The sequence below is a fragment of the Mastacembelus armatus genome, chromosome 9, assembly GCF_900324485.2.
Source record: "Mastacembelus armatus chromosome 9, fMasArm1.2, whole genome shotgun sequence".
Taxonomy (NCBI): Eukaryota; Metazoa; Chordata; class Actinopteri; order Synbranchiformes; family Mastacembelidae; genus Mastacembelus; species Mastacembelus armatus.
The window spans coordinates 7,691,839-7,719,045 of record NC_046641.1 but is presented as its reverse complement, the minus strand read 5'-3'; the positions used below and the strand labels follow the sequence as shown (position 1 = coordinate 7,719,045).

Below are 27,207 nucleotides of genomic sequence, written 5' to 3'. Positions count from 1 at the left end.
AGAAAGGAGGGGATGAATATCACTATACAGCAAGAGCTAACACAGTTTGTGGTTCCAATCAATAAATTTGATTTTAATATTGGCATTTTAATATATCAGGGTATTATAAGGGTATTTTGTTATAATACACAGGAAATAAACTGTCCACGCCTCAAGATACTGCAATACTACCATATGAGAAACTGCACTTGTTTCAGTGTATTTAAGATCTTAAGTCTTTACACTGCCTCAAATAATGAAACTTAATAAAACACACTGAAAATAAAAAAATACATCTGATATTTTTCTAAAACAAAATCAGAACTACCAGGCATTAGCCAATGTCACTGGGAGGACAAAACTAGATATGGATACTGCTTATCGTATGGCAAACAAAGATATAAGACTGGTCATTTCAAATGTAACTCGGCACAAACACATTTTTGCTGCTCTTTGAGGAGAGGTGTTCTCAACTCTCTCTTTATATGCAAAACAGTTACTACTGAGGTGTGTTCAAATGAAGAAACACGTTCCTGAAATCGTAGGAATTCAACTGTGACAAGTAGTGAACCAACCTATTGATAAATCAAATTATAAACTGATAGACCAATAGCCTGCAGGAACAATCTGATATAAAAGCAGATATATACAATATTTTAAAGTCACACTTATTAACTTGTGCAGGACAGGTCATTATTTTAAACACAAATATCTTCTTCATCATTCTTACAGAATAAAATAGTTTTTTTTATTTCCAGCTTAAATACTTCCTACCTCTGCCAGGCTGTTATGATTCAGGTACACTCAGCAAAGTGTATCTTATACAGTGCAGTTTCCATAGTAGAGCTTAGGACTCCCAGGGGTCTGTTTTTGATCCCTGGCTCTGGGTATCACCAACAGGTGGCGTATGTCTTACAATTTGTATTGATGCTCAAAATAAAAAATGACACATCATGTCAGCAGCCTGAGATAAAGAAAAAACTGTTTAATGACTGTGCTACTGCTGTTTTATTGGTCACAACAGGAGGTCATATCACATCAACACCCATATGCACCGCGTGGTGTCCACAGCAGCCTCATGTCTGCCAGAGAGCAACGCCCTCGCTGCTCTCATCAGCACCACTCAGATATCCCAACACAGAGCTGCGTCAAGTTAGAGAAACTCAACAGGAAGTCTAACACCATGGCCTTAAACAGCTTCAAAGACATGAACCAACAAGGAATTTCACAGACTGACTGGTTTTCATTTTGGTCAATCAGTTCATTATTTATCAATTGTAAGATGTTTCCCAAAAGTGGCATATTCAAATTGTCTTCGTCCAACCAAAACCTAAAAAAGTCTTTAACATGACATTACACATGAAATCCTCATATTATAGGAGCTGGTAAATGTTTTCAAGTGATGCATGATTTAAACAGTTAATAAAAAAAAATATATTGATTTCAACAAATGTGAACAGCAAGATCGTTTTACATTCATAAAATCTAGGCTAATAAAATAACTTTAATCGGCAAAAATAAAATTACATGTCTCTATATTTTGAAATAGTATGTGTTAATTCATGTTAAGTATGTGTTAAAATTGTACTGTTAAATGTCAGCCTGTAAAATCTAAAAGAATAACACTATTCCAGTAACATCCTGATTAACACGCGTTTATTTTGAAAGCGACACCAGGAAGTCCTGCTCCGCACACCCCCTAACTTGACGCTGGGCCAAGCTTGCAGGCTGTGCTCCCTCAGGATGACTGGGAGTGACGCAGGGCAGACGGAAAAAACTGGGGCTCTGAGGGGAAGGACAGTGTGAGCGGCGGTGATGCAGGAAGGACTGTGGCTTTTACTGCACAGGTTGAAGCCCGATGCACGGCCTGCCTGCCTGCACTGAGGACATGAGAGTCAGCTATTTGACAGCTTTCCTGTGACAAACACTTCTCAAGAGACATCAGCTCATCGTTCAGGGGCGGATCAGTGAGGACACACTCCCAGGTAGGCTTCATCACGGCTTGTTACGGCTCTTACTACAGATTGCTACAGCGCTTGCGTCGATGAGGTGGTTTATTAACTAAACCAGTCAAATATCATGTGTTATTTCATTCAAATAGGCTAAATAGTGTAGAGCAGGCTGCTTGTGCAGCTGGTCATAGTCTGCTATGGTTTCCTTTACCTTACCGAAGCTACACAGTCACGATGTCTTTACTACTCTCGCCACATATTCAAACCCTGTTTAATAACGCAACACTTGTTTCTCTGTAGGTAACATAGGTTCCTGTTTCTGCACATGGGAAAGTAGTCTAGTCAATCCTTGGTCTCACTGCTCACCAAGTTGTAAGTCAGATATTTGGACACCTCTCTCCGTCATTTAAATACGTCTTCATCATGAACTACCTACGTCGACGACTGTCGGACAGCAATTTCATGTCCAACCTGCCCAATGGCTACATGACCGATCTCCAACGCCCCGAGCCGCCGCAGCAAAGCCCCGCAGTGTCGCCCGGGCCGTCGGAGAGGCGCCAGTCCACCAGCCAGCAGCAGTCTGGAGGTGGAGGCTCTGGCTTCTTCTCATCCATATCCAATGCTGTCAAACAGACCACCGCTGCTGCTGCTGCAACCTTATCTGAGGCAGCGGACCGGGCAGGAGTCTCCAGCAGTGCCAAGATCCTCCTGGTTATCGATGACCAGCAGACCGACTGGTGAGAGCAGTGCGCATTGCCAGTTCGCTGCCCGGTCTAGACAGAAATATGTGCCAGACAGTGGGTTGCAGTGACATGTAGAAGGTCATATGATTCATCCAGTGCTGTGAGATACATCACGTGTAACAGCCCGTGGGCTTCTTGCTCAGATCAGAAAAAAAAAAAAACTGCAGGTGTATTGGTGCGCAAATGGTGCCAAGGCACAACAGACAGAAGGCAGAGAAGCCATTTTCAGTTCTGACGATCAGCTGCTTGACACGGATTCATCCTGCAATTTGTTACTGAAATGCTTAAAAAGATGCCGGTGCACTGGGTATGTGCCAGTACCACCATGATGATGCAGGATACTTTCAGAATCTTCCCCCAAACCACATTATGTATGGGTATTACAGCTTTGCATTAAAAGTGATAAACTCTAAAATGACACCCTGGTGATCTGTGCACCATCACATCAGTGCCCATGTAGCCTATATGGAGCTCCCACTTTAATGGATGTGCGACTCAAAGACCAGTATTTATGTCCTCATTCCCTATTCATATGTGTTAATGCACCAGGTAGATTAAAATAATGATACATAGGCCATTTAATTTAGCTGTATGCACTGCCAGCAGTCTCAGCATAGCCTACTGCCACAAACAGGGTGCACTGCCTGTGGAAAATAGGATTTTGTTCCTTAGGCGTCAGCATATTTCAGGTATGTGAGATCATATTTTCATTGGTCAGGAATAGATAGAATTTTGAAATGCTGGAGGAAATGTCAGCTGTCAGTCGCTGCAGAAATGTGCATGTTTTGTGAATTCCTTGTTTCACACTCAGGGTGAAGGTGTTCAGAGGAAGAAAGGTCCACGGTGAATTTGACATCAAGGTAGAACAGGTAGGTTTTTGCTTTATTCTGTGCTGGTGTTTTCCTTCACTACCCTCAAGTGGGACAGAAAAATTGTGTATTTGTGTGTGTGTGTGTGAGTGTGTGTCCAGCTTTACTGAGCCCTATGACCAGAAACTGAACTTCAGTTGAAGGGGTGTTGCATCATTCTTTCATTATGCGTTATTTTGTATTTATTTGGTATTTTGTTGGTGGATAACAATGTCTAGAGCTATTTATGTCAAGACCTGAGGAATTAAATAAACATGGCATATGGTTTACTTTTCCCTGTAGATCATTCCCCGTGGCGGTATCGTAGGACAGGATTTATTGCAGCTCATTATTCTCTCTAAAAGTATAAGCAGCTATAACTTATACTCCTACCCATATTATACATCCTTTGTCTTCACTTTGCTCCTATTTTAGTTTCATACCTCTAATTTCTGGGGCAATGCCAGGTCTAAGTCATGTGGTGAGTCATTTTGTTAGGTAATTTTTCTAGCTGCATTTTAGTGGCACTGATCAGTGATAGTAGTATAAAGTGATTCATGATTTCTTCAATAAATAAATGAATCATCCAGTGCTGTGTTTATAGAGAGCACTTAGAGTGATAAATGTTTTAGAGACCAGTGTACTAATGAGTGAGTATTGATAATAGAGAGGACTGCTGTATTCATTCCTGACACTGATGTGCTCTGTCTGTACAGCTGGTTAAGGGAAACATATTTTGTTTGGCAGATGCTTCCACAGAATCATTTATTTAATTGTAATCACAGAGATAAATCAGTTATTGTCTAATAATTGTTTTGAGTGAACAGTAATGTGTTTTCATTGATTATTTATGATATGTGTCAGTAATCCACTAAATAATGCCATGAAATTCCTTTTCTTTCCTCCTGCCTTGTACATTTTCATCTCTTCCTAATTTCTCCCTCTACATCATGTTGGACTAGCATTTGGCATTTCTCTTGTAGCTGTTTAATAAGAGGAACACACCTCAGATAGTCTGCTATCTTATAACCCTGTGTGCTGTTGATTCTGGCTGATGTAAGGATCTATTCACAGTGAGTTCTGTGGCATTATGTGTTATTGGGGATTTACCTTGATATTGTCCTTTTAGGCTGAATTCTCTGAAATCAACATGGTGGCAAATGCCACAGGGAGCTATAATGTGGACATTGATGCAATCAGGAATGGACATAAGGTTACTAAGTAAGTATGTAAAACATTAAAGCTTTAAAGTTTATCTGCTCATTTGCAGTTGCTGTTCATGAAACACAATTTATGTTGAAATCCTGTCCCTCTATCTGCCTAGTAATGAATTAGCTTGTTGTGCAGCACAGTTTAATATGTTGCTAATGTCCTGTTATTTAGATCCTTTAAGCCAGACTTTGTGCTGATCAGACAGCATGCCTTCAGCATGGACAAGAATGGAGACCACAGGAACATAGTGATTGGACTCCAATATGCTGGAGTGCCAAGTGTGAACTCTTTGCACTCTGTGTATAATTTCTGTGACAAACCTTGGGTGGTAAGTGTTATAGAATCAATTACCGTTATTTGTTCATTTGAAACCATGTCCCCTGTAGGATTAAGGTCCATGACAAACATAAAGGTAAATCCTAAACTTTGGTATCTGTTTCAGTTTGCTCAGATGTCTAGACTCCACAAAGAGCTGGGCCCAGAAGAGTTCCCACTGATTGAGCAGGTTTATTACCCAAACCACAAGGAAATGGTGAGTTCTACCATCTGCTCTCCTCTTCTCTCTCCTCCCCCTTTCCACTAGTGCTGATGGGTATGTGTTCATGGTATACAGCCATTAAAGAGACACACACACAGAAACACAGACAGGTCAGCGCTCTGCATGGGTCACATGTTAGAAAGGCAATTTACTTCCATGTCAATATTCATTGTAATGTAGCAGCTGAGGCCAATCTCATTTTCTGGAGAGTGGCTTGTCTTTTTTTTTTTTTTTCTGGGGGGAGCGGCTGAGTTTTTGATTATTTGTGTGCCAAGTATTGCTGCAGAGCAGTCATCTCCACCCCTGCAGTCACTGGCTGAGTGCACTGTGCTGGCTTTCAAGACATCGATATGAATAAGTATTTCTTGCAGAGATAGATGACCAGCGCTACTGTATGTGTCCCCTCAGTTTGACTGAAATAGATTAAAATTGATGTTCTAATCAATAAGGTACTATGATGAAGTTAACTTATGAGAAAACTGAGTATGTGTTAATGCTCTTGTTGCAGATTACTTCCCCTCGATTCCCTGTAGTGGTAAAAATGGGCCATGCTCACTCAGGAATGGGAAAGGTAGTGCTGGAAAGATCACATATTTATTCAGCCGAGCCTGATCGCCATATTTCTGGGACCAATATATGTTATCGTTTTTATATTTGGACTCCAGGTGAAAGTGGACAATCAGTATGATTTTCAAGATATTGCAAGTGTTGTGGCACTGACCAAGACATATGCCACATCTGAACCTTTTATTGATGCAAAGTACGACGTCCGCATCCAGAAGATTGGTAGCAATTACAAGGCTTACATGTGAGTGAAACTAGCATCCTACTCTCTTCAGTTCTTAGAGTTTAGGTCCAGCAAATACAATTACAAAAACCTGTGCCAACAAAACCAACACAGGGCATGTCAATGTACTATAAATAAAAAGTTAAAACACGTAAGCTGAATTTTTATTCTAATTAATAGGAGAACGTCAATTTCTGGCAACTGGAAAACCAACACTGGCTCATCTATGCTTGAGCAGGTGGCCATGTCAGACAAGTAAGTGCACATTTTTGTATATGAGATGAAATGGTAAATCACGTAATTTCTCACTGTACGAAAGAAAAAGAAGACTCATTTAGCTCTGGTCGACTTTGTCATTACAGATACAAAATGTGGGTGGACTTCTGTGCTGACATTTTTGGAGGGTTAGACATCTGTGCTGTGGAAGCTCTACATGGTAAAGATGGCAAGGACTACATTATAGAGGTACGAGAAGGCACTGGAATATAATCAAGGGAATATTTGTATGTGAAAATCCATTACTTATTTCTTATTGTGTTTTTTTAGGTTGATGACTGTTCAATGCCACTGATTGGGGACCAGCAGGATGAGGATCGTGTTCAAATTGCAGACCTGGTGGTTTCTCAGATGAACCAGACTGTTCCACGTACTTCAAGCTCTTCCACAGTCCGTCCTGCAGGACAGCCGGCACAGGTGCTTAATCTTGCTAACATTACCAACTCTAGGCAGCTGTTCTGAAATTCAGTTTCTTTAAATATGATTGATTCAAAGAATAGAAACAGTTCCAAAGTCAAACCAGTATTTTTAGCACCCTGACTCATAGCCATGAAAAGTAAGGGTAATATCTGAAAATAGATGTCTCTGAATGGACCAGTACTGAACAGACATCAGTCTTACAATAGTTTGCATTCAGGTGGTGGAAATGACAATGTAGCAGTGGGGTTAGAAGTCAAACTTCCAGTACTGGCATCATATAGTACTCCAGCAGTGTTTTACAAGTTTTTGCCTAGTTGTGACCAATACTTTTTAAAGTTAAAGATGTCTCTGCAAAGTTGACATACAAACATTTTTTTGATATTAGATGTTCCATGGTAGATGAGTAGTTAGCACCATTGCCTCACAGCAAGAAGGTCGTGGGTTTGCAACCCGGCCTTTCTGTGTGGAGTTTGCATGTTCTCCCTGTGCTTGTGTGGGTTTTCTCCAGGTACTCTGGTTTCCTCCCACAGTCCAAAAACATGTATGTCAGGTTGATTGGTGACTCTAAATTGCCCATAGGAGTGAGTGTGAGTGTGTGAGGTTGTTTGTCTCTATGTGGCCCTGTGATGGACTGGTGACCTGTCCAGGGTGTACCCCTGCCTTTCACCCAAAGAGAGCTGGGATAGGCTCCAGCTGATCCCTGTGACCCTGGTTAGGAATAAGTGGGTATAGATGATGGATGGATGGATGTCATTAAAGTGAACTTTTTATTTCATTTACTTTTACTGCACATTTGCCTTTAAATCGTTTATTTCACATAATGTATTCCTGTGTGTTTCTTAGAAAGCTGTATCTCCTCAGCCTGTCTCACAGACCAAAGTACCACAGGCTCAACAACGCCCCTCGCCTCAGGGTAAGGACTTGACTACAAAAAACTTTGTTAAATCACAGGCCTATCATTTGTTTTTATTTAAAAATACATTTTCTTAGTTTCTTTTCTAGACCAGACAAGGACATTAAAATAATATCTGATCGCTGCTTTTGTTTTCCTCCTTCAGGTGGCCCTCAGCAAAGTCCCCCATTCCAGCAGCGCCCACAGCCTCAAGGCCAGCCTCCTGCACAGGCCCAGCAATCTGCTGCCAGCCCTGCTACAAGTGACCCCAGTGCACAGGCTAAGGCTAACCAAGGACCTGCAGCCCAGTCATGGGCACAAGGTCAGGGCGCTCCTCAAGCCCAGAAAGCTCCTTCTGGTCAGGGTTCTCCTCAACGAAGTCAGGGAGGTTCCCCGCAAGCTCAAAGACAGCAGTCTGTGCCCCAGCAGCAAAAATCCTCTGCAGGAGGCCCTGGTCAGAAACCTCCAGGGGGCCAACCCCAGCAGCAAAGGCCTACGCAGCCCCCTAGGCAGCAGTCACAGGGGGGACCACAGCAGCAAAGGGCTTCCAGCCAGCAAGGTCGTCCTGGAGCACCCACCACCCAGCAGCCTCGACCTGCTGCTCAAGGCCAGGGGGGCCCAGGAGGACGACCCCCGCTGCAGCAGAAGCCTCAGCCACCACAGAAGCCCAGTCAGGATAACGCGGCTGGGGGCGGCTCTCCACAACTAAAGTAAGTAACTGTACATTTTCATTTTTTTAAATAAAGAACTGAAAAGAACCTTCCTTTCTTGCCTGCACTGAAATATGCATGCAACATGAAAAATGTATTCATGTTCTTTATTGACAAATGATCCACCTGAATGTGCATGATCTATTGATATTTTTTTTTTTACGTTTTTCAGTCTTACAGCAGTTTCACAAAACATAACATTTCAGATTGTCTAGAGAGACTGGCACATTAAAACAACACCAAGCAGACGGGGACTTGGAGTTCAAAAACATAATAAAGCTATGACTTGGATATGGGTGATCAAATTCTCTAACTCCTAATTTTAAATCCATATACTACTATCCAGGCATGGACAGACATGTAAATGTAAATAACAGTAAGATATATCTAAACCAATTCATATATGCAGTATTAGTGTCTAATCATGTGAAATAATTCCATCTGATCTTTTTTTCTGATTCTCATGTAGTGAGAATGCAAATGAATTAGATTAAAACAAATTCCCAATTTTCTATCAATATGTTCTTTATCATTGTATATAAGCATTCAGATAAACAATACCACGTACAGTTGCTGGAAGATATATTTTTTTAATAAAGATAAAGAAAAAAATCAAAAACTCACTGTTACTACTGAGAACTCATATGACTAATTTTGATTAACAAGCTGTCAAGAAATTTGGTCGGAGGCTTTTGCTGCCAAAAAGAATCTGTATATTCGATTCTACCGTCAATGTCTGTACATTTTCCAGCTGGTGTTTTTCATGGATAAATGACACATGACTTTGAATGATATTGATCAGGTTCCTTTATGTCCTCTTGAAAGAGACACATAAAATACTTGTCATCAATCCCTGATATAACATGCATCACTCTGCATCCAGGAAAGTCATTCATTATTCATGTCATATCAAAGTGAACTTGAAATGATATGGCAATAGTGAATGACCATAGAGGAGGGGTGCACTTTTCTCATCTTCTACTGAGCCTTTTCTCTCCTGTCGCTCTCTTTCTTGCCATGCTCCAGTGTTTTCATTCCATGGGTTTGCTGCATGACTTTAATAGCCTTTCCCTCTCCTCTATTGCCATTTTCCTCCCTTTATAGCAAATCCCAGTCTCTTACCAATACCTTCAACATTCCAGAAACCCCAGCGCCACGAGCCAGCCTTAGCCAGGATGAGGTGAAGGCTGAAACCATACGCAATCTACGCAAATCTTTTGCCAGTCTCTTCTCAGACTGAGACGGCCTAAGCCCTCCACACCTCCTCCTACTGACAGAAAGATGGACAGGCAAACTGAAGGACAGATTTCTTCTTCTCCCCCTCCCAACAAACAAGGACCAACAGGATGCCGTCTTCAATTCATGTACTTTGACCCTGATATAAATGTACACACTTGACACCCACTGCCTAAATAGTTAAAATCTTATAAAATGAAGAAAAAGTAGAATACAGTAAATTTAGCCACTGATGTCTAGAACATTCCTTGCCTCACCTCAAGCTTGTCATCTACTCATTGTGTCACACAGACGGATCATACATGCTTGCTCCCGCCACACAAAGGCCTGTATATGCATGAGCACACAACCAACCAAATGAATTAAGGGACTAGATGGAAATTATCTGTATGGGGAGGACTGTTGAATCTTATATGATTAATCTTAAAAATAAAAGACAAGGCCGTCCAATATTTCAAAACAATATACTTATGGCAGGCACTAGCAATAGCCAGTCTATGGCACACATGAAAACCATTTCTTTGATGTGACTATTGAGCTCTTTTTTTATGTAATTAATCTTACAAATATAAAATAGGAAATATACACATGGGGTAAGAAAAAATTAAAAGGCCCATTCCTTATCACACAAAGTTTAAAAAAATGCAATACCCTCCCCCTTGTCTGACTTCCTGTTCCCCTCATAATTTTTGTACAGTCCCTAACTCAGCTGCATACATATTATGTCCAGTGTTAGCTAATGCTAGATCAGTTTGAGTTGTTGACCTCTCATGGTGATGTCTTAGCTGCATGTCAACTGGAGGCAATGGGTGCATTTTCCAACCCCTGACATTGGCGCTTGTAACTGTGTCGTCACACGTAGTTATTTAGTATAGTAGCCTAGTGGATGTTGTGAGTATGTTGCCACTTTTTGTTTTAGTCGCTCAAAAGCCCAAAAACTCTCCTTTAAAGCATGCCTTCCACAGACAAGAAAGTCAGATCAAATGGAGCTGTCTCAGGGATGTCCAGTTGATTGTGACACTTGTATGTGGGTGAGGGTCTTCCATTACCATGTTATTTGGTGTTGTTTACAAATAATGAAGGAAAAGCATGCATATTAATGAGGTGGAATGTTTTTATTATTTCCAATGCATTTGCACACAGAGTATACTGCAAAAATTATACTTGAATACAGTGACACGGACTGATGTATGAAGTCTATTTTCAGGTTTATTCATCTGCCACTCAACATAGCAGCAACTCACTGTTCCTACTCTGAGTTGCTGCTATGGCTGTGACAGATGCGGTACAGTAGGATTCTGCATAGGCAGCTTTGGCAACTGTTCAGGTACAGTTAGTGAAAATTAGATTATTTACTATTTCATTTCACGTCACATTAATTTCCAAGGAATGAGATAAACATAGGACTGTAAACCAGAAATTGAAGTGACTGGCTGTTCATTAAGTTAACAGATTATGTCAGGGTGACTTTAGGATTTAGCAGTTAGTGCATTGTGATTTTGCACTTAAATAATTCCAACTCTGACTCTGTTTCATTAGTTGCAGCAGAATTTCTGCTTCAATATATGCCTCTCTGTTTTCAATGGGTCCATAGTCTATAAGAGGAGGCCATACTCCAAAGCATACTCAGCCAAGGAATGTTACATTCTGTGTATGTGGTTCATCTATACAATAAAGAATGAAAAATAATGTAAAGAAATAGGAATGTCAACTGTGTGATGTGCCTCTGCAGTAGGTTTAGCACATCCTGCCACCCCTCCTTCAGTCAGAGAGCCCTTTCTTTGCTCAATACTCTGAAATTGGAACACGATTCTGTTTCCAGGCACTAAAAATGTCTTCCACAAGGAGTGCTTTCCATTCAAATGTTGACATAGTATGGCAATATCATGCTTTTTAGTAAGACCCAGTGATGAAAAGTATAAAGGAGTCTTGGTTCCCCTGCAGATTCTCCATGCTGCCTGTGTTTATCAGTCTATTTGTGTAGCCACAGTGACCCCTTGTGCTCAATGGTGCATATACGTTTGAATGTTGTGTAACTGGTCAAACCAAATAGATGTGCTGTACAGAGCTCTGAGTGATGCAGATCATCACCTTTATCCCCTGCTGCTAATTGTGCTTTTAAAATTGTGTCTCTTTTTAGTTTTATAATTTTTTGTGTGTGCCTTTTTGGTTTAATTATTGTGTACATGTTTATTTTTTTATGAGGCAAGACTATCTGGGGCTTGTAACTTTATGCATTAGTGATCCAGGCCTTCATTTTTAAATTTTACAGTGACTCAGTGTCAGTATGTGATTGTCAATTTTATCGTGGCACAGCCTACTGCCAGGAAATAAGAGCAGCCTTGTGTAGTTGTTACACTGAGTGTGTAATTTATGAAAATGAGCCATCATAATGGCATGGATCTGAAAAATGTCATTCTGTCACTCAGGGGCCTCTTGGCCACATTAAGACATACCATTCGCCATGGCACCTCCTGAGACTGACAAGATGAACTGTTACAGCAATGCAAAGTGGTTTTATGCACTTATGTTTTTGATATTTACTGATTTTGTTTTTTAAAGGTTGACATTATTTATGGTGGATATATTTGACTGTGAATGTACATTGTTTTCTTTGTTACAGCGTTTCTTGGTTTCTAAATGCATCGTATAATCATTGTGAAAGATTGAACTGATTGTCAGTTGATGCCTGCCAGATTTAAAAATCATAAATGTGAGTGCAAAAATCAAAAAGCTGAGGTTTTTGTTAATTAAAAAATGAGATACTGCATTATGTAAATCATAGTGGATTATTGAATTAAGTGTAAAAAAAAATTGATGTTTTATGCAATGTAGCTATATTATGTGAAAATTAGTATGTTATTAAAACATGCAGATGTCTAATAAAGTCTATGATCAGCGATGTTCTATTGTGCATTGTTGACTGAATATCACACAGTAACACAGAGTCTCTAGGCTGAAGTTTTACTTAACCATGCCTGAATGCATGCTGCAAACTGTAAAGTGTGCAAAGTAGCTGTAATAGTAGTCATACCAATGTGACCACAAGGTGGTGTGGGCCCACAAACCGACAACTACATCCTTCAATTCTGCACAATACTAAGCAAGGTTATATAATTCATTTCATGCTAGTTACGTTTGCAGGGAATTGTGTGTTTGTTTGATTGGATCTGCACTATATCGTGTTGGCAAATGCCTTTGTCCCAAGAGACTTAGACCATGTGAATACAGACGTATTAATCAAAACTGAAGGGGCTTAGAAATTTTTATTTAAGGATCTTTGTAAGGGCAGTATGGTGGATGAGTGGTTAGCAATATTGCCTCACAGCAAGAAAGTTCCTGGTTTGAAACCCAGCAGGGGCCTTTCTGTGTGGAGTTTGCATGTCCTCCTTGTGATTACATAATAAATTACATTATGAAATGATTACATTATAATCTAAGTTATCTTGAAGGTAATGCTGCAGAGACAGACTGAGGATCTTACGACAGTCAAAACTAATCTGGCACATGTGAACAAGTGGTTCCCTGATTACCACCCATCACAATTTAGACTATGTTTTTCCCCTCACAGCTCCTGAATCTTTTGGACTTTCATCTGAGCTGAATGCAGCAGCTGCAGCTGAGAGAGGTCGATATTATTACACACAAAAGAGTAACTGTGCTTAAGTACAAATCAATGACTGTAGCTCCAGCTGAAACGCATACATTATAACTGAGACATTTTACGTCCCGTCATCCATAAAATGACTCGCTCTGTCTAAATATTTTGGCTGGCAGGTTCTATGCAGCAGGAGAGGGTTCAGTTTTAATCACCAAATGAATCAAATCCCTTTTCCCTGGAAAGTTTTCATTGCAGACAAAAGTGTCTGGTGTGCAAAATCCAATTTGCAGGCAGGATGTTATATAGCTGCTCGCTCAGGAAAGGTCAGTGTGGTGTTTGAAGATGTGTCTGCCTGTGTCTTGCATTGCTTAGCTAGCAGCCCGGCAGGCCACGCTGTTCTCTCCTAACAGATCTTGGTTTGGTTAGCAGTTAAGAAGAAGCTCATCTCATCAGGACATATCAGATTCATATTCAATGACATTCTACCTTTTGGCATCTAATATTTGTCAGCATAATTCACACACAGCACAGAAATTACTTTAGTATCTTGATGGAAGACAATAAGCTGTTAATCACTGTAGCCAGTCAGGAGAAAACAACAAAATTGTGATTTTTCAGCCACCACCATCATACAGACATGTTGTGCAATCATTCTGATACAACTTTCATGACTTTGCACATCATAAATAAAAGATTCAAGTGTATTTCCAGCAATAGCCTTGTTCTGTTATGGACTGAGAGAAGCTAAAAGGGGAGGGGCACTCACGACTTCTTCTCTGAGCCAGGATATTTCTAGAGCCGACCCATTTAAACAGCCCAGAGAAGCTGTGAGCACAGGTGCATCTGGATGGATGCAACTGGCACTTGAAAAGCATAATTACATACATTTAGACACTATTAAATCACAAATTAAAGCCGGTGTCAAAACTGATCTGCGCATTATTTTCATGCGTGAATATACGAATTAGGCCGGATCTGAAAGGGAAAACTTCTACCCATGGAAATAAGAGTTTTTCTGAAGGAAAAAGAAAAGCTAATGTTCACAATTCAGTTATTTTATTCAGTAGACAGTAGTGGCTGAGTGGGAAGCAGTGGCTGTTACAGCTATTATACGTAGCCTACAGCTTTGCACAATTAGTACAACTCAGTACTGCTTTGCATTGTGCTCCTGTGGGATGGAGGGTGAATGATATCCATATTTAGAAGGACCTCATTGATTCTTCCTAAGCGAGGCACAAAAGATGTGTTGTCAGTCCAGTCTTGAATAGCAGGACCTTAATAACAGCCCTGCTTTATAAAACCTCATGCTGACCTCAATTGATTAAACTTTGAGTGAGAGCTGTTTTCTCCAAATATAATATAACATTCAGTTTCTGTGTTGTTACATAACAATATCATGGCAGCACACAACCACAAATAATCGAGAGCGTTAGGAAAGAAACTGCGCCCACCAGCAGCCCGTCACGTCCTTCCAAATGTGTTGCCCCTTTAATAAACTTGCACACATGACTGATTTCTTAGCCAAAATGGCAGATGATGAAGGATGAGAGAGGAGTGTGTAGTAAAGATTTAATTAAGCCTCACCATGGGATGTCTTACTGTGACTCCAGAGACCGGGACAGAGCAGTTTGTGTTTGCTCAGTGCAGCTGTGAATAATATCTGCACTATTCTTACTTTGACCTACATGTACTGAGAGGAGGATCTTAGAATATGCTCACATGAGTGTAGGTCTTTCTTCCTGTCTTATTTTCACTGTGAGGCTGCCAGAGGGGATCTCCTTATGGTAAACCTTATGCAAACTTTAAGTTGTGACGCTCTCCCATTGATAGTTTGGGACATAAGAGACATCTGCAGTGTATGTTTCTGCTAAATGTAGAGGCAAAATGATGCTGCACTGCTACCTCCCTCCTGTGGCGCATTTGCAGATTGATGCCGGTTTACAAGCAATTTTCTCCTTGCTTCATCTTATCCTTGTGACGTAGATTTTTTATGGGCTCCATGGAAGGCTCCCATCAGCACTTTACTTCATTCCCTTTTAAATCAATTCAGTCTCTTTTGCTCCTACTCAGTGTGAGTTACCATGGATACCACTCCCAAATGGTTTGGCTTGTACATGAATTTGTTTATGAGTTTTACTTGAGATGTTCTGTTTTCTGCAGTCAAAATAAACATAATTGTTAATTAAGCATAGGATCTTTATATTTAGTGGTTGTTCTATCCTTGTCTGTGTTGTATTTTATTCTGTCCTACCACTTTAAAATGCAGAGCAACTGATTAAGCTTTCATCTGGGAGTGATCATGAAATCTCTTCTACTTCTTTGCCACTTTTACAACATGCAGTATCAGCTACCAGTGGACACTAGCAAGAGCGTCTTCAGTAACTCTACTTCACTCTGGAAAAGCCTAACAATCCGCTGAATATAATTTAGTCTGATCCTTCAGGAATCAAAACTATGCCAATGGAGATTCTTTAGTTTCCTGTTGAGCCAAAAAAAAAAAGCATCCAAATACTTGGCTTGACTGCTTCTAAATCCTTATAAAAACATCTGGTCATGTGCCTTATATGGACCACCACAAGTGTAAATTATGTCTGGGGCTAGAAAGTTGGACAGAAAGGATTGAGGGGTTTAATTTGATGAGGGCTTAATCAGTTTTCAGTTGGAATTAAGGGAAGACTGGGTGCATCTCCCACTGAGTCTTCAGACTCACCGCTGCCGGACTCCACTCCCCACTGAATCAGAGTATGTACATAGTTCATACAGGTCACGAAATGGACCTGATCTCAAAGAATCACCCATGTTCAGATGTATGTCTAATGGGTCTATTTCTCACTGTATGAAATATTTACCACTGCAGGAACCGCAGATAACACCGATAGGTTCCCTGGGGGTTTCTCATGATCATCGACTTGAAATGTGTCTGCCTGAACATCTCTGTCTAATGTGTTTTCCTTCTTTCCCCTGTCTAATCAGTACAGTCCAAAATACAGTCCAAAGTTGATAATGGCTTTAGTCTGTCACAATGGCTGGTTTGGGTTGGACTTTAAGCTGGACCGTAAGCGAAGGGGCCTAACTGTGTGTGCAGTGCATCCCTATATCTCTTACATAATTCCCTCTAATGGGAATGCAGAAAGAAAGAAAGTTTGTAGAAAGTCATTTATCTTACATAGAGTTAATTGCAGACAGCTGGAGAACTGAAGGTTGTTTTTCTGTGCCAGCATGAGACGAAGCAGTGTAGGAACAAAGCAGAATGTCCAGATTCTTCCTCATGGCTCATTTTGGCTGATAGCCTATGCCAGAGCAGCATGAAAGCTTGTTGTAGGCAGTGCCCTGCTTTAATGTTGTTACTTTGTGGTGGTATAAGCCTGATTGATCCCTGTCAGAGGGGCCTCTAATCAACACAGAATCATTGATTTACTCTCCACAGAGCTTACATGGTGCCTAAGACACCTGCTAGCAACCAGCTGACAGACACTTATGCCTGCTAGCCAGCAGCTGACACAAACCGATGCCATAGCACTGTTCTGGAGAGGGTGAGTCACACACGCTCAGATAGATCCCACTCTCAGGGATGCTGGATGTCACACAATGTGAGCTCCACTGTACTGTCATTCTGAATCACATCCCATGCACGTGGTATGTCACAGATGGAGTCTTGATTAACTGCTGTGCACTCAGGAAAAACACAGATAATACAAAAAAATGGGCATCATCTACACACTGAACACTGTCTTTCCTGTAACAAAATGAGGTCTGTCAAAGCTAAGTATCATTGCCTCAGCCTGATCAGTACAGTTCATCTGTGGTGGTTTTGTATCTGGCATGAGAGTGCTTCACTAAGCAGTTTTCCTGCGGTAGTCACATTCTCCAGGCTGGGGCTCACAGCCAGCTGTCCCCATCATCAATTCAGACAATGCAGAAGGCTGTGGAGAGGTGAGACTTTGGGGCAGACACAGGGGCACAGGGTAGGTTAGGAAGTGCATAACATAACTGATTTTTAATCTTGCAGGATTTCAAACGACAAAGAAAATTGACAAATAAGAGAGCACATTTTTTAAAAAAGGACCTTCTCATTGCAGAGGGCATCAGTCTGAACAGCTCTAGGTCCTACAGGTCAGGTAGCACCTGGGTTGTAATGATTTGTAAATAAACAATCAGACAAAAACTATATTTACAACTACTTTGAGAATCATAAATACTTTAAGTCATTTTTAAGCAAACATCTTCAGATTCAGGCTTTGTTTTGGATAGTTGGTTATGCAAAATAAGGCTTTTATTGTAGTCACATTGGGCTATGAGGAACTCAAGTGCATTTTCTCATAGCAACCGAGATAAGAAGTGGAGCATTGCTCATCTACTTCCAGCACAATTTCCAGATTATTTGCACAAGACTGATTTTTCACCATGTCACCATGTCTAATTCATGTTCAGCACTGTAGGAGGAACACCTGCAGCTACCAGTCCAGTGTGGGAGAGGCCCAGCTCTGCAGGCAGTGTTTTTGGTCTGTCTGTAAACTTTCTACAATAATGTAAGTCATGATGGAGAAATTTGATTACAAAGCACCTTACACTGCAGGATGACCAAACAACCAGCAGCTCCCCCGGAAATGCCCATGCAGGTGTCCTTATAAAGCTCTATATGGAGAGATGAACGGAGAGACCGCATTGCTGCTCTGAGACTGAACACCCACCTACCCTGGCCTCCTCCAACAACCCAACCCCCTCCCTCCTCATAAAAACACGCACAACCACGCCTCCAGAGGCACACCTCCTTCTTTCCCTCCATCACACACAAACACGCACACGCAAAGACATAAGCGAGTGTGAGAGCATCGCCGGGCGAAGTAGACGAAGATGTAAGGGGGCATGAAGGACGAGTGCTGGGCTCCGGGAGGCTCACAGCCGGTGCCACGGGGCTGAAGCTGCGCCTCACGTACAGCAGGCTGCTTCTTCACCATGTTCACCGCCTCCGATCGGCTCCCCGGCGACACGGTAAGGCCGCACTTCACTCGCCAAATCTTCCATTTCCAAACTTAGGCGAACTCGCCCTCCCCAGCTTTCTGCCCCCTGTCCCGATTTGAACCCGCAGTTTGTTTTCTTTCTCTGTAAGTGATGTCATTCCGGGCTCAAAGGCATTAGGTCAGACACGAACGATGCAGGGCCGACCGTGCCGCAGCACCAAAATAAAAAGCCTGCCCAAGTACGGTACGGCAAGTGTTTGGTAAGGCTTCAAGGATGAATGCGCCCTGTTATGGCCCCGTCGTGAGGCTCCAGGCTAATCTGCATTACACTTGTTATTGACTGGGAGGGGGGGACTACAAAAAACGTAGAATACAGTCTTCGAAGTTGTTTTTACTTACAAATGTCCTAGCAAATAAAGGGAAGGACCTTTAATGTTAGTGCGCACGTAGAGCTATAACCTCATCCAGCAGAAATAAACAACGCATTAATAGACTATTATAGCAGTTTGATCGGTCTGACCTTTGATACGGTCGATGGATGTCAGTCCCACAGAGAATATTACAGCAATTCAGTTAGATTAGAGGTGATTTTTTTCCTGGCTGAGATTTAGTCGTCAGTGTGCAAGTCCAGGAGCTTTTCATGGTTTCCTTGCTGTGTGCTGTAGCCATGGAGACAGTATGTGGCATGTGGTTTTCTACTTGTGGCCCTCTGTTGAAGACCAAGAGGATGAGAAGGAATGCATGTGCCCAAAGCATCTTGTCCTGATATGTTGATTTCCACAGAGGAAAAGCTATTTTTACATGGACTTAGCTGTGTGACTACAGTCCTCAGTGGTGCTGTTAATGTTGACCTATATTATAAATTCTGATTTTTATACAATATATACAAATCTCTTCTGTAAAGTTTCCTTCTGACACCTGGTCTCATTCGTTTAACCCCAGAGGAAAGAAAAACTGAACAAAAGATGGATTTCAGTAGCTTTTCAGTTTAGTGGCATATAGTTTAAAGTACCCATCTTATCATTATTTCCATATTCCTAATCACTAATGGGATATTAATAATGAATTTCTACACACATAATTGGTCCCAGATTGGATTGGAATGATATTCAGCCACCAATTAACCTGCATTAGTGACTACATTCGCAACAGCTCATAATAAAAATAACATAACATAACAAAAAAGGGAAAACATTTTTTACAGGATTTGAAAAGATCAGAAAAAATGATTTGCTTTTAAACTACAAGGCATTTTCTCACAAGACTGTTATAGAATGGTTAAATTCACCAAGGAAACTGATACTGAGCTAATATCACAAGCTGAAACATCTGCACCATAATTTGAATATAATAGTGTGTGTGTAATAGTGCTATATAGAAATTCACTTACTTGACAAATGTCAGTATATATTAAACCGAGAAAACCTGATTTTGTATGTACAATTTAGACAATTTGGTATTCATTTACAATGTTTTTACTCATTGATTTCCATTCAAGTAGATTTTGTATTGGAAATACATAATCCTGTTCTAATAAAACAAGGAAATGAGTGAATAAGAGTGCAGGTTGTTGTCTGCTGAGTTTGATCCTGTGTGAACAGGCGTGATATTGAGGTGTGTTGTGGAGACATGACAGGGAGATGGCTGGTCAGTCCTCTCTCATCATGACGAACAGATGGTAACTCAGGGTTAGCCTGTGGGTGAGTGCCAACAAGAAGGCCCATGTGTGTGTGACACATAAAAATCCATTGTTTAAATGGAATTGGTTTGTCCATAATATGCTCTGAAGGCCTAATCACATGCTCTAGATGCTCCAAAAGTAGATTCTGAGAGCAGTTGTTTGAATATTATTTGTTGATCAGGTAAAAAATGGAAATGCTTTGTTGCAAATGGCTGGAATTGATGCTGCATTATTTTTATTTTTGAAATAATAATGATAATCTACTATAACCTTTTATAACAATTTACATTTACACAATATAACATTTACATTGTGACCTCACGATTGCAGTTGATTATAGGTTACCTGGTTTAGCCCAATACATGCCACTGCAGTAATACAATAATAACTATGACATTTTAATCAGAAATAGTTATAAGTACCGCTCATAGGATATTTTTGTGTACGACCCAAATTAATAGTTTTCAAACAATTAAATTTTTATTAATAGTAGTAATAGTAATAGTAATAGTAATAGGTTAAAATAATAGGTAAAGGTATTTGGTTAATTCTCTTTGATTTAGTACAGTTCATTTAGTTAGTAGTACAAAATGAAGTGAACAGCTCATTTTAGCACACACTGTCTCTAAATCTAATTATAACTATTATCTGTTTTTTTTAGGTAGATTACTTACAAACAGCCTCCTCAAACATGTTAAATTTGCCCAAGATTTTAAAATAATGGCTGGTTTCCCAGTTGCTCAGATACATTGTGTTTTTTGTCACTGATGGTATGAAATTTTTATTAACCTGGTTTGTAAATGACCAACTACCTCTGTTTAATTTGTACCCAGTCATTTTAGGTCAAGATGTTTTTTGTTCTACGAACTTGGTTAGATTAAAAAAAAAAAATAGATGTATTAAAATTATTTCAAAATATCATAAGAAATGTATTGCCCCTACTTTTTTCAACATTAACATTATATTTTTTTCCACAGGCTGTGTTGATCTTGAATCACACTGAATGGAAAGCAGTGAAGTTCCTTTAAGATGACACGGACGCAACCCCCTGATATACTGACATCGACTCTATATCGGGACATTGCTATAAATCCCATCACAGACCACATTTCTCTCGACTCCGCACAGCAATGTGACTTAAAAATGATTGACAAACCAGAAATCATCAACAAAAGACACTGCCGCAGCTTTGACTTCATTGAGTCACTGGATGACCCGCAGCCCTTCTCTTCCTCAGTGGAGTACCCTTACAAGAGGGCCGAGCATCAGACATTAAGCAAAGAGCTGTGGAATGGACTAGATCAACCAGGGCATCTTCGCTTTTCATCTCCTGATCTGTTTAACACCAGGCAGCTTCAGCAGCATGCTACTCAAGACAAAACCAGCCATCTTACATGGTCTGATTCTAAAAAGAGAACAAGATCTAAAAGCACTCCTAGAATTAAGGCCACTCTCACTCCTGTGCCCATATCCGTGTCTCCAACAGGAGCCAGGAACGGGAGGGATTCAGCTCAGGCTGCATCAGACACTTTGAGGACTTCTGAAATGCAAAGAGAATCCTACTCTTCAAATAGGGCTTTTTTGAATGAGGTGCATCCTATCAAACTGCAGCCTCATTCTCCCCTATATGTGTCAGACTGTTTTGAGGAGGATAAGCCAGATAAACCAGCCATTACCCCACATGTCAGATGCCGTGTGGACATTAAACCAGATGCTGCTGTACTGCAGCACACATCTAGACAGGTTCCCAATGTAAGGACAGACCATCTTTGGCAGAGATACTCACAGGCCAGTAGCAGTAGAGGTTTGTATGTACCACGGCAGATTGTTGCTTCACCAACGCCCACTCCAAGCGAATGCTACAGTGGAGATTTTAGACAAGGATACCACCATACCACCAGCATGTCTCCCATCTCTTACCAGCATCTAGATATGCACAGAATGCCATCACCAACAGCACCATATCTGAGTCAAGAACAGAGAGCTTACTCTAATCCTAATATACCGACCAAGTTCTTCTATACAGAGGATGCTGTTCGTTACCCGGTCCATCCCTATTCTAGAGCATACTTTCAGGATGATCGGTCCAGTCTCACCAGCCATGGTAGTACAATGACTAGTCAATATGATCCAAGGACTCGATGGGTGCACACCCTTCCTGTCAGGTCATATTACACAGACCACCTTTCCAATAGAGAGCCAGTACACTCTGTATATGGCAGGCCTTACTCCACAAGTGAGGCAGGGTCATACTTTTCTCAGACTCCACCTTCTAGACCTTACTATGGAGAGGACAGTCAGTTCAATCCATACCATATGAGTAGCTCAAGGTTGTTTTATTCCAAACCATTCGGCTCTCCTGAGGAACAGTACTTTCCATCAAGGCCTTATTATACAGAGGGCCGTCGACGTCCTCGTATGTCCCAGGCCTTTTCAGATGACTGGTACCGCTCAAGTATATCTGGTTACTCTAACCAGTCCTCTCAGCACACACCACCAAGAGTAAGGCAAGACCCCAGTATACCCCCTTGGTTTACTAGCAGCTGTGTGGAGACAGGTAGACTAGGACAAGAGGTCAAAAACCACTCTAAGTCCTGGGATAATATCCTATATCCAAAACTTGACAGAGAGCAGTCAGTGCCTCGTGGACGAAGCTATGAGAACCTGTTTTACCAAGCAAGGCAAGGAGCATCTGCTGATGTTACATCTCAGCCTGTTATACTTAACCTTTCAAGTTCTCCAAGGCGCTATGCTGCATTGTCACTCTCTGAAAACTCATTAGAGAGGGGCTCAAATAATTCGTGGAAAAATGCCAAGAGTGGGCACTGGTTTGTAACACCTGAGATCACCATAACAGACAATGACATATGTGCGGGCAACAGCAAGCAGCGTGATGTGCACTCTGTCAGCTGGGATATATTGGATGGTGAAAAGACACGATCTCCAAGAGTAATGCATCAGAAGCAGGCATCTAACACAGCAGACATAACCAAAGACAGAAAACACAACAATTTCTCCCTACAGCAAAGTCTAGAGCAACTGGATGAACTCCTAGCTGACTTGGTAGTCGATTACAAACCACCAACTAGCAGAAAGTCAAGTGAAGACCTTTTAGACCAGCTGAAACAGCTAATTAGTGAAGACAATGACAAAGACAGAGGGTCTTCTGGATGTCTAAACACACAACTCCCGTCCTCTAAATCCAGTCCTGACACGATCAAAGACCCTGATAGTGGGTGTGATGCTTTACAGAGGAGTGCAGAAGAATGTTCTCCAGACCACAGCACAGACGAAGATGACACTATGGTATGCGCAAACAAAAAGTGCAACCGGATTGAGAGCATGTTCAATGCCTGCTTGTATTTCAAATCATGTCACAGTTGCTACACCTTTTACTGCTCACGAAACTGTCGCAGGGATGACTGGGAAACCCATAAAGAGACTTGTCTGTATGGTCGTGTCAGCAGTGTATGTCGGCACACTCTAAAATTCTGCAGAGAGAATACAGAGATCCACAAGGCCTTCTCTCGCATTGCTAAAGCCGGTTACCTCTCCAGAGGAAGAGGTGTTCTCTTTCTGGGTTTTGCTAATCCAGAGACAGCTGACAACTTCCTGCAAGTTGGGCTTGAGAGCCTCCTCATGTCTCCCACATACTTATCTCTCAGAGAGCTGGATGGCTTCAAGGACAACCTAGGTGAATACTGCAAGGAACTGCAGCAGGCAGGTAATGAATACGACCCCAGTGAATGTTTCCTTCTGAATGTATCCATAGCTGTTGGTGAACTAGTGCCTAATAGACCCTCCCCAAGGGTCCAAGCACCAACAGTTCGAAAATATGCAAAGGTGTCCTTGGCTTCCTCAAGCCCTGACAAGAAGGTACTCAAGAAAGATACTGACATGGAAACGCTCATCCTCACTCCACCTCCAGGCACACCAGACATTGACAAAGAGGGGGAGGAGGGTAGAAAAGCCAGAGAGGTGTGCTTTGTCAATATTCAGCGTGAGCTCAGGACCAGGGGAGTCTTCCTTCGGCACGAGTACCCCAAAATATATAATCAGCTGTGTGAGTTTGTGGAGAGCAACAAAAGGTTCACCCCTACCACAATTTACCCAATAGATAAGAGAACAGGGAAACAGTTTATGTGCATGATCATGGCTGCATCTGAGCCAAGAACACTGGACTGGGTGGGTACCCCTCATCTCTTGGATGACATTATATAGTAGAGCACTAAATAGTAATGATAATGATGTCACTACACTATATGTACATACTGTAAATACATATTGTGATTTAGGAAATTGAACACTGATATGGATGGATGAATATGTGTATATATGTGACCAATCTCTCTTTCTGTCTCTCTTATTTCTCTCTGTTGCCACACACATACACGCACACACACACAGACACACACACACACACAAAACAAACACAGACAGCACACACAATTTTAAAGGTTTCCCTATGTTGTTTCTGGCTTGTTTTGGTCCTGTTACACTCAGAAGAGCTAATACCCTGCATGTAGACTAGGCACAAATCCAGTTATCCAGGTGTTTAAGATGTTAACATGTATGATCTGTGCAGTTTCTGCAGACAATGTATGAAGCACACAATATTTATTTAAGTGCAATCTCATTGCCTCCACATTACAGTAGGCAGAACCAGGTCTCATGTTGCAACAGTCACCCATTACTGATTTCTCCAACAACTGTTATGTTCTACCTTGATACAGTGGTTATAATATTAGTACTTACATATTATTTCCTAATGATTCCGTAATTGTGTGGGTATTTTTTATTATTCCTATATTAGTTAATGTTTCATAGATGAAGAACAATCAGATCAACTATTTGTTCTCCCAATTAATTAAGAATTTTAGTTGGAACTCATTTCATCTTGTGATAAGACTTGATCTCATTCTTGTACACGTTGCTTAGCTTGAAAGTGGCCTTCAGCTGAAAAAAAAAGGTATTTGACACAAAGCAATGTATAGGTTTAGCTATTCCTAAAGGCTTGACAGCTCCTGAGTTGGGTTGTTTGAACTACCATTGTAAATTAACAATTATTTTGCTCAAAGCATGTTATTTATATTGAAGTATTTTAATATGGATATTGCTTATAATTAAATTTACTATGTTAATGAGATACTATTTGATGCTTAAAAATGTAAGAGGTATATATAATTAAAATCACATAATTTGAACATTGTGACCTTAAGACCTTATTGTAACTAATACCACAAAATGTTCTTAAACAATATGCAATAAAAGAGCAACCTGTATCTGTATTGTAAAATCCTATTTTATTATTATTATTGAATAATTCCATGAAGCCCTGAGCACCTTGTTTGCACTAAAGCATAAATTATAACATAAGAATGTTCCTAACTAGCTAGCTGCAGCACTGAACCCAGATATGATGATATGCCTGCTTCCATTACCATTGTTGACTAATCTAGGGTTGCTCTTTTACTTGATTATATCGATATCTTTGTGCAAGACCTTCCTTAACTTTCTATTTTGTGATGTTTATAACCTATATATAAATATATAATAAATGGAATTTAACAAGTGAACTTGTGGCTTTACATTTCTTTTCCAGAGTACTCTTTATCAGGCATTTATACAGAAATGATACACTTACAGAAGCAGTTTTCACAACTCAGAGAAACTGGTACATTGTTCTTATAACATCAGTTGATGATCACAGAGTAGGATCCCATTGAACATCATTTCTCACTTTGAGTCTATTACTACAGACAAGACAAAAAGTCTGGATCGCTGGAAATGTCTTACCTGTCGCAATATAATAAAGTGGAAACTGATAATCAATTAAAATAATAGGTTCCCATTAATAGGACTGACATGCTCAACATGATATCAGTAACTTGTCCTTTTGGCTCTTCAGCAGGAATGTTTAGGATTGCACAGTGTTTTATGATGCACATGCCAGAATTTTCAAACAAACCCCTTCTATTAAAATGGTGAAATGTACGATTTACACTACATACTAATTCTGAATAACATTTAACATTTGTCATTCTACTAAGTGCAAAAAATGCCTGTAATCTTTCAAATTGTATTGAATAAATGCTGCTCTTTTGCACTACTTCTCTTGATGTCAAGCTATTGACAGTGTCAGCATTACTGCAATAGTTTACATGAAAGCTTTTATTAGTGTAACACATGATGTTGTACAGTAAAAATCTTAAGCTCCTAAAACCAAATATACTTAAAGATCTTTAAGGCAAGGGATCATGACTGGAAACTAGAAATAGTTTCAGCTTGTGTGGTTGTTTGTTTCTATGTGGCCCTGTGATGGACTGATGACCTGTCCAGGGTGTACCCCTGCCTTTCACCCAAAGAGAGCTGGGATAGGCTCCAGCTGATCCCTGTGACCCTAAATAGGAATAATTGGGTATAGATGATGGATGGGGGGATTGATTGATGGATAGATGGGTGGATAGATAGATGGATGGGTATAGATAATGAATGGATGAATAAATATAGCTTTAAGATCACAGGATGAGGTGTGTGGAGCGCACTCTTATAATTCAAGCCCTTAATAAAATAAATTCTTAAAGAGAATGTGTGTTTACATTGTAATGAAGACATGCTGTTAGGAAAACATATTAATAAAATGCCCATATCATCCCCAAACTGTCTTCTGTTATTAGGCCACCACCTAGTGGAGTAACGCAGGTATTACTTGCATTTAAAATTAATGTCTTATAACCGCATACTCTCGCTGTTTCCGTTTCTGTCCCTCGTCTTACAGTGTGTACACTAACCCCTCACCACCAACCTATTAATGGGGGAGGAGCGTGTTTAGTTGGTCTTTCAAACGATATGAATGACTCCTGTACTGACAATGGTTGTATAAATCATTTCATTATCTGCGACAGTGGTGAGACCAGCAATGTTGTCTGGTTTAGAGACAGTGGCACTGAGAAAAAGACAGGAGGCAGAGCTGGAGGTAGCAGAGCTGAAGATGTTGAGGTTCTCTCTGGGAGTGACGAGGATGGATAGGATCAGGAATGAGGACATCAGAGGGACAGCTCATGTTAGATGTTTTGGAGAAAAAGCCAGGGAAGACAGATTGAGATGGTTTGGACATGTTCAGAGGAGGGACAGTGAATACATTGGTAAAAGGATGCTGAGGTTAGAGCTGCCAGGAAGGAGGCCTAGAGGAAGACCAAAGAGGAGGTTCTTGGATGTAGTGAAGGAGGACATGAGGATAGTTGGTGTGGGTGAGGAGGATACAGAGGATAGGGTTAAATGGAGGCAGATGATTCGCTGTGGCGACCCCTGAAGGGAGCAGCCGAAAGGAAGAGAAGAAGATCTGCAATATTAAAAAAATATAACGATTTT

At 40.8% G+C, this 27,207-nt stretch overlaps 2 protein-coding genes across 4 annotated transcripts; both read left to right on the top strand.

Annotated features, from left to right (window-relative positions):
• The first annotated feature begins 1,565 nt into the window (after nt 1-1,565).
• syn1 (synapsin I) lies at nt 1,566-12,424 on the top strand. 3 transcript variants are annotated; one of them, XM_026322340.1, is made up of 14 exons: nt 1,566-1,964; nt 2,232-2,668; nt 3,486-3,543; nt 4,652-4,743; nt 4,906-5,062; nt 5,177-5,266; nt 5,781-5,843; nt 5,938-6,080; nt 6,240-6,314; nt 6,422-6,524; nt 6,606-6,752; nt 7,599-7,668; nt 7,814-8,357; nt 9,500-12,424. In XM_026322340.1, the coding sequence occupies exons 2-14, from the start codon at nt 2,355-2,357 to the stop codon at nt 9,525-9,527; spliced, it is 1,884 nt and encodes a 627-aa protein (XP_026178125.1). In that variant the 5' UTR covers nt 1,566-1,964; nt 2,232-2,354; the 3' UTR covers nt 9,528-12,424. The 3 variants fall into 3 exon arrangements, with proteins under 3 accessions (XP_026178125.1, XP_026178124.1, XP_026178126.1); XM_026322339.1 differs by having other exon boundaries at nt 9,462-12,424; XM_026322341.1 differs by lacking the exons at nt 1,566-1,964; nt 2,232-2,668; nt 3,486-3,543 and adding an exon at nt 3,898-4,003 and having other exon boundaries at nt 9,462-12,424.
• Nucleotides 12,425-17,980: 5,556 nt separating this feature from the next.
• Nucleotides 17,981-25,332, top strand: unm_hu7912 (un-named hu7912). Its single transcript, XM_026320662.1, has 2 exons — nt 17,981-18,186; nt 20,814-25,332. The coding sequence occupies exon 2, from the start codon at nt 20,866-20,868 to the stop codon at nt 24,055-24,057; it is 3,192 nt and encodes a 1,063-aa protein (XP_026176447.1). The 5' UTR covers nt 17,981-18,186; nt 20,814-20,865; the 3' UTR covers nt 24,058-25,332.
• The last annotated feature ends 1,875 nt before the right edge of the window (nt 25,333-27,207 follow it).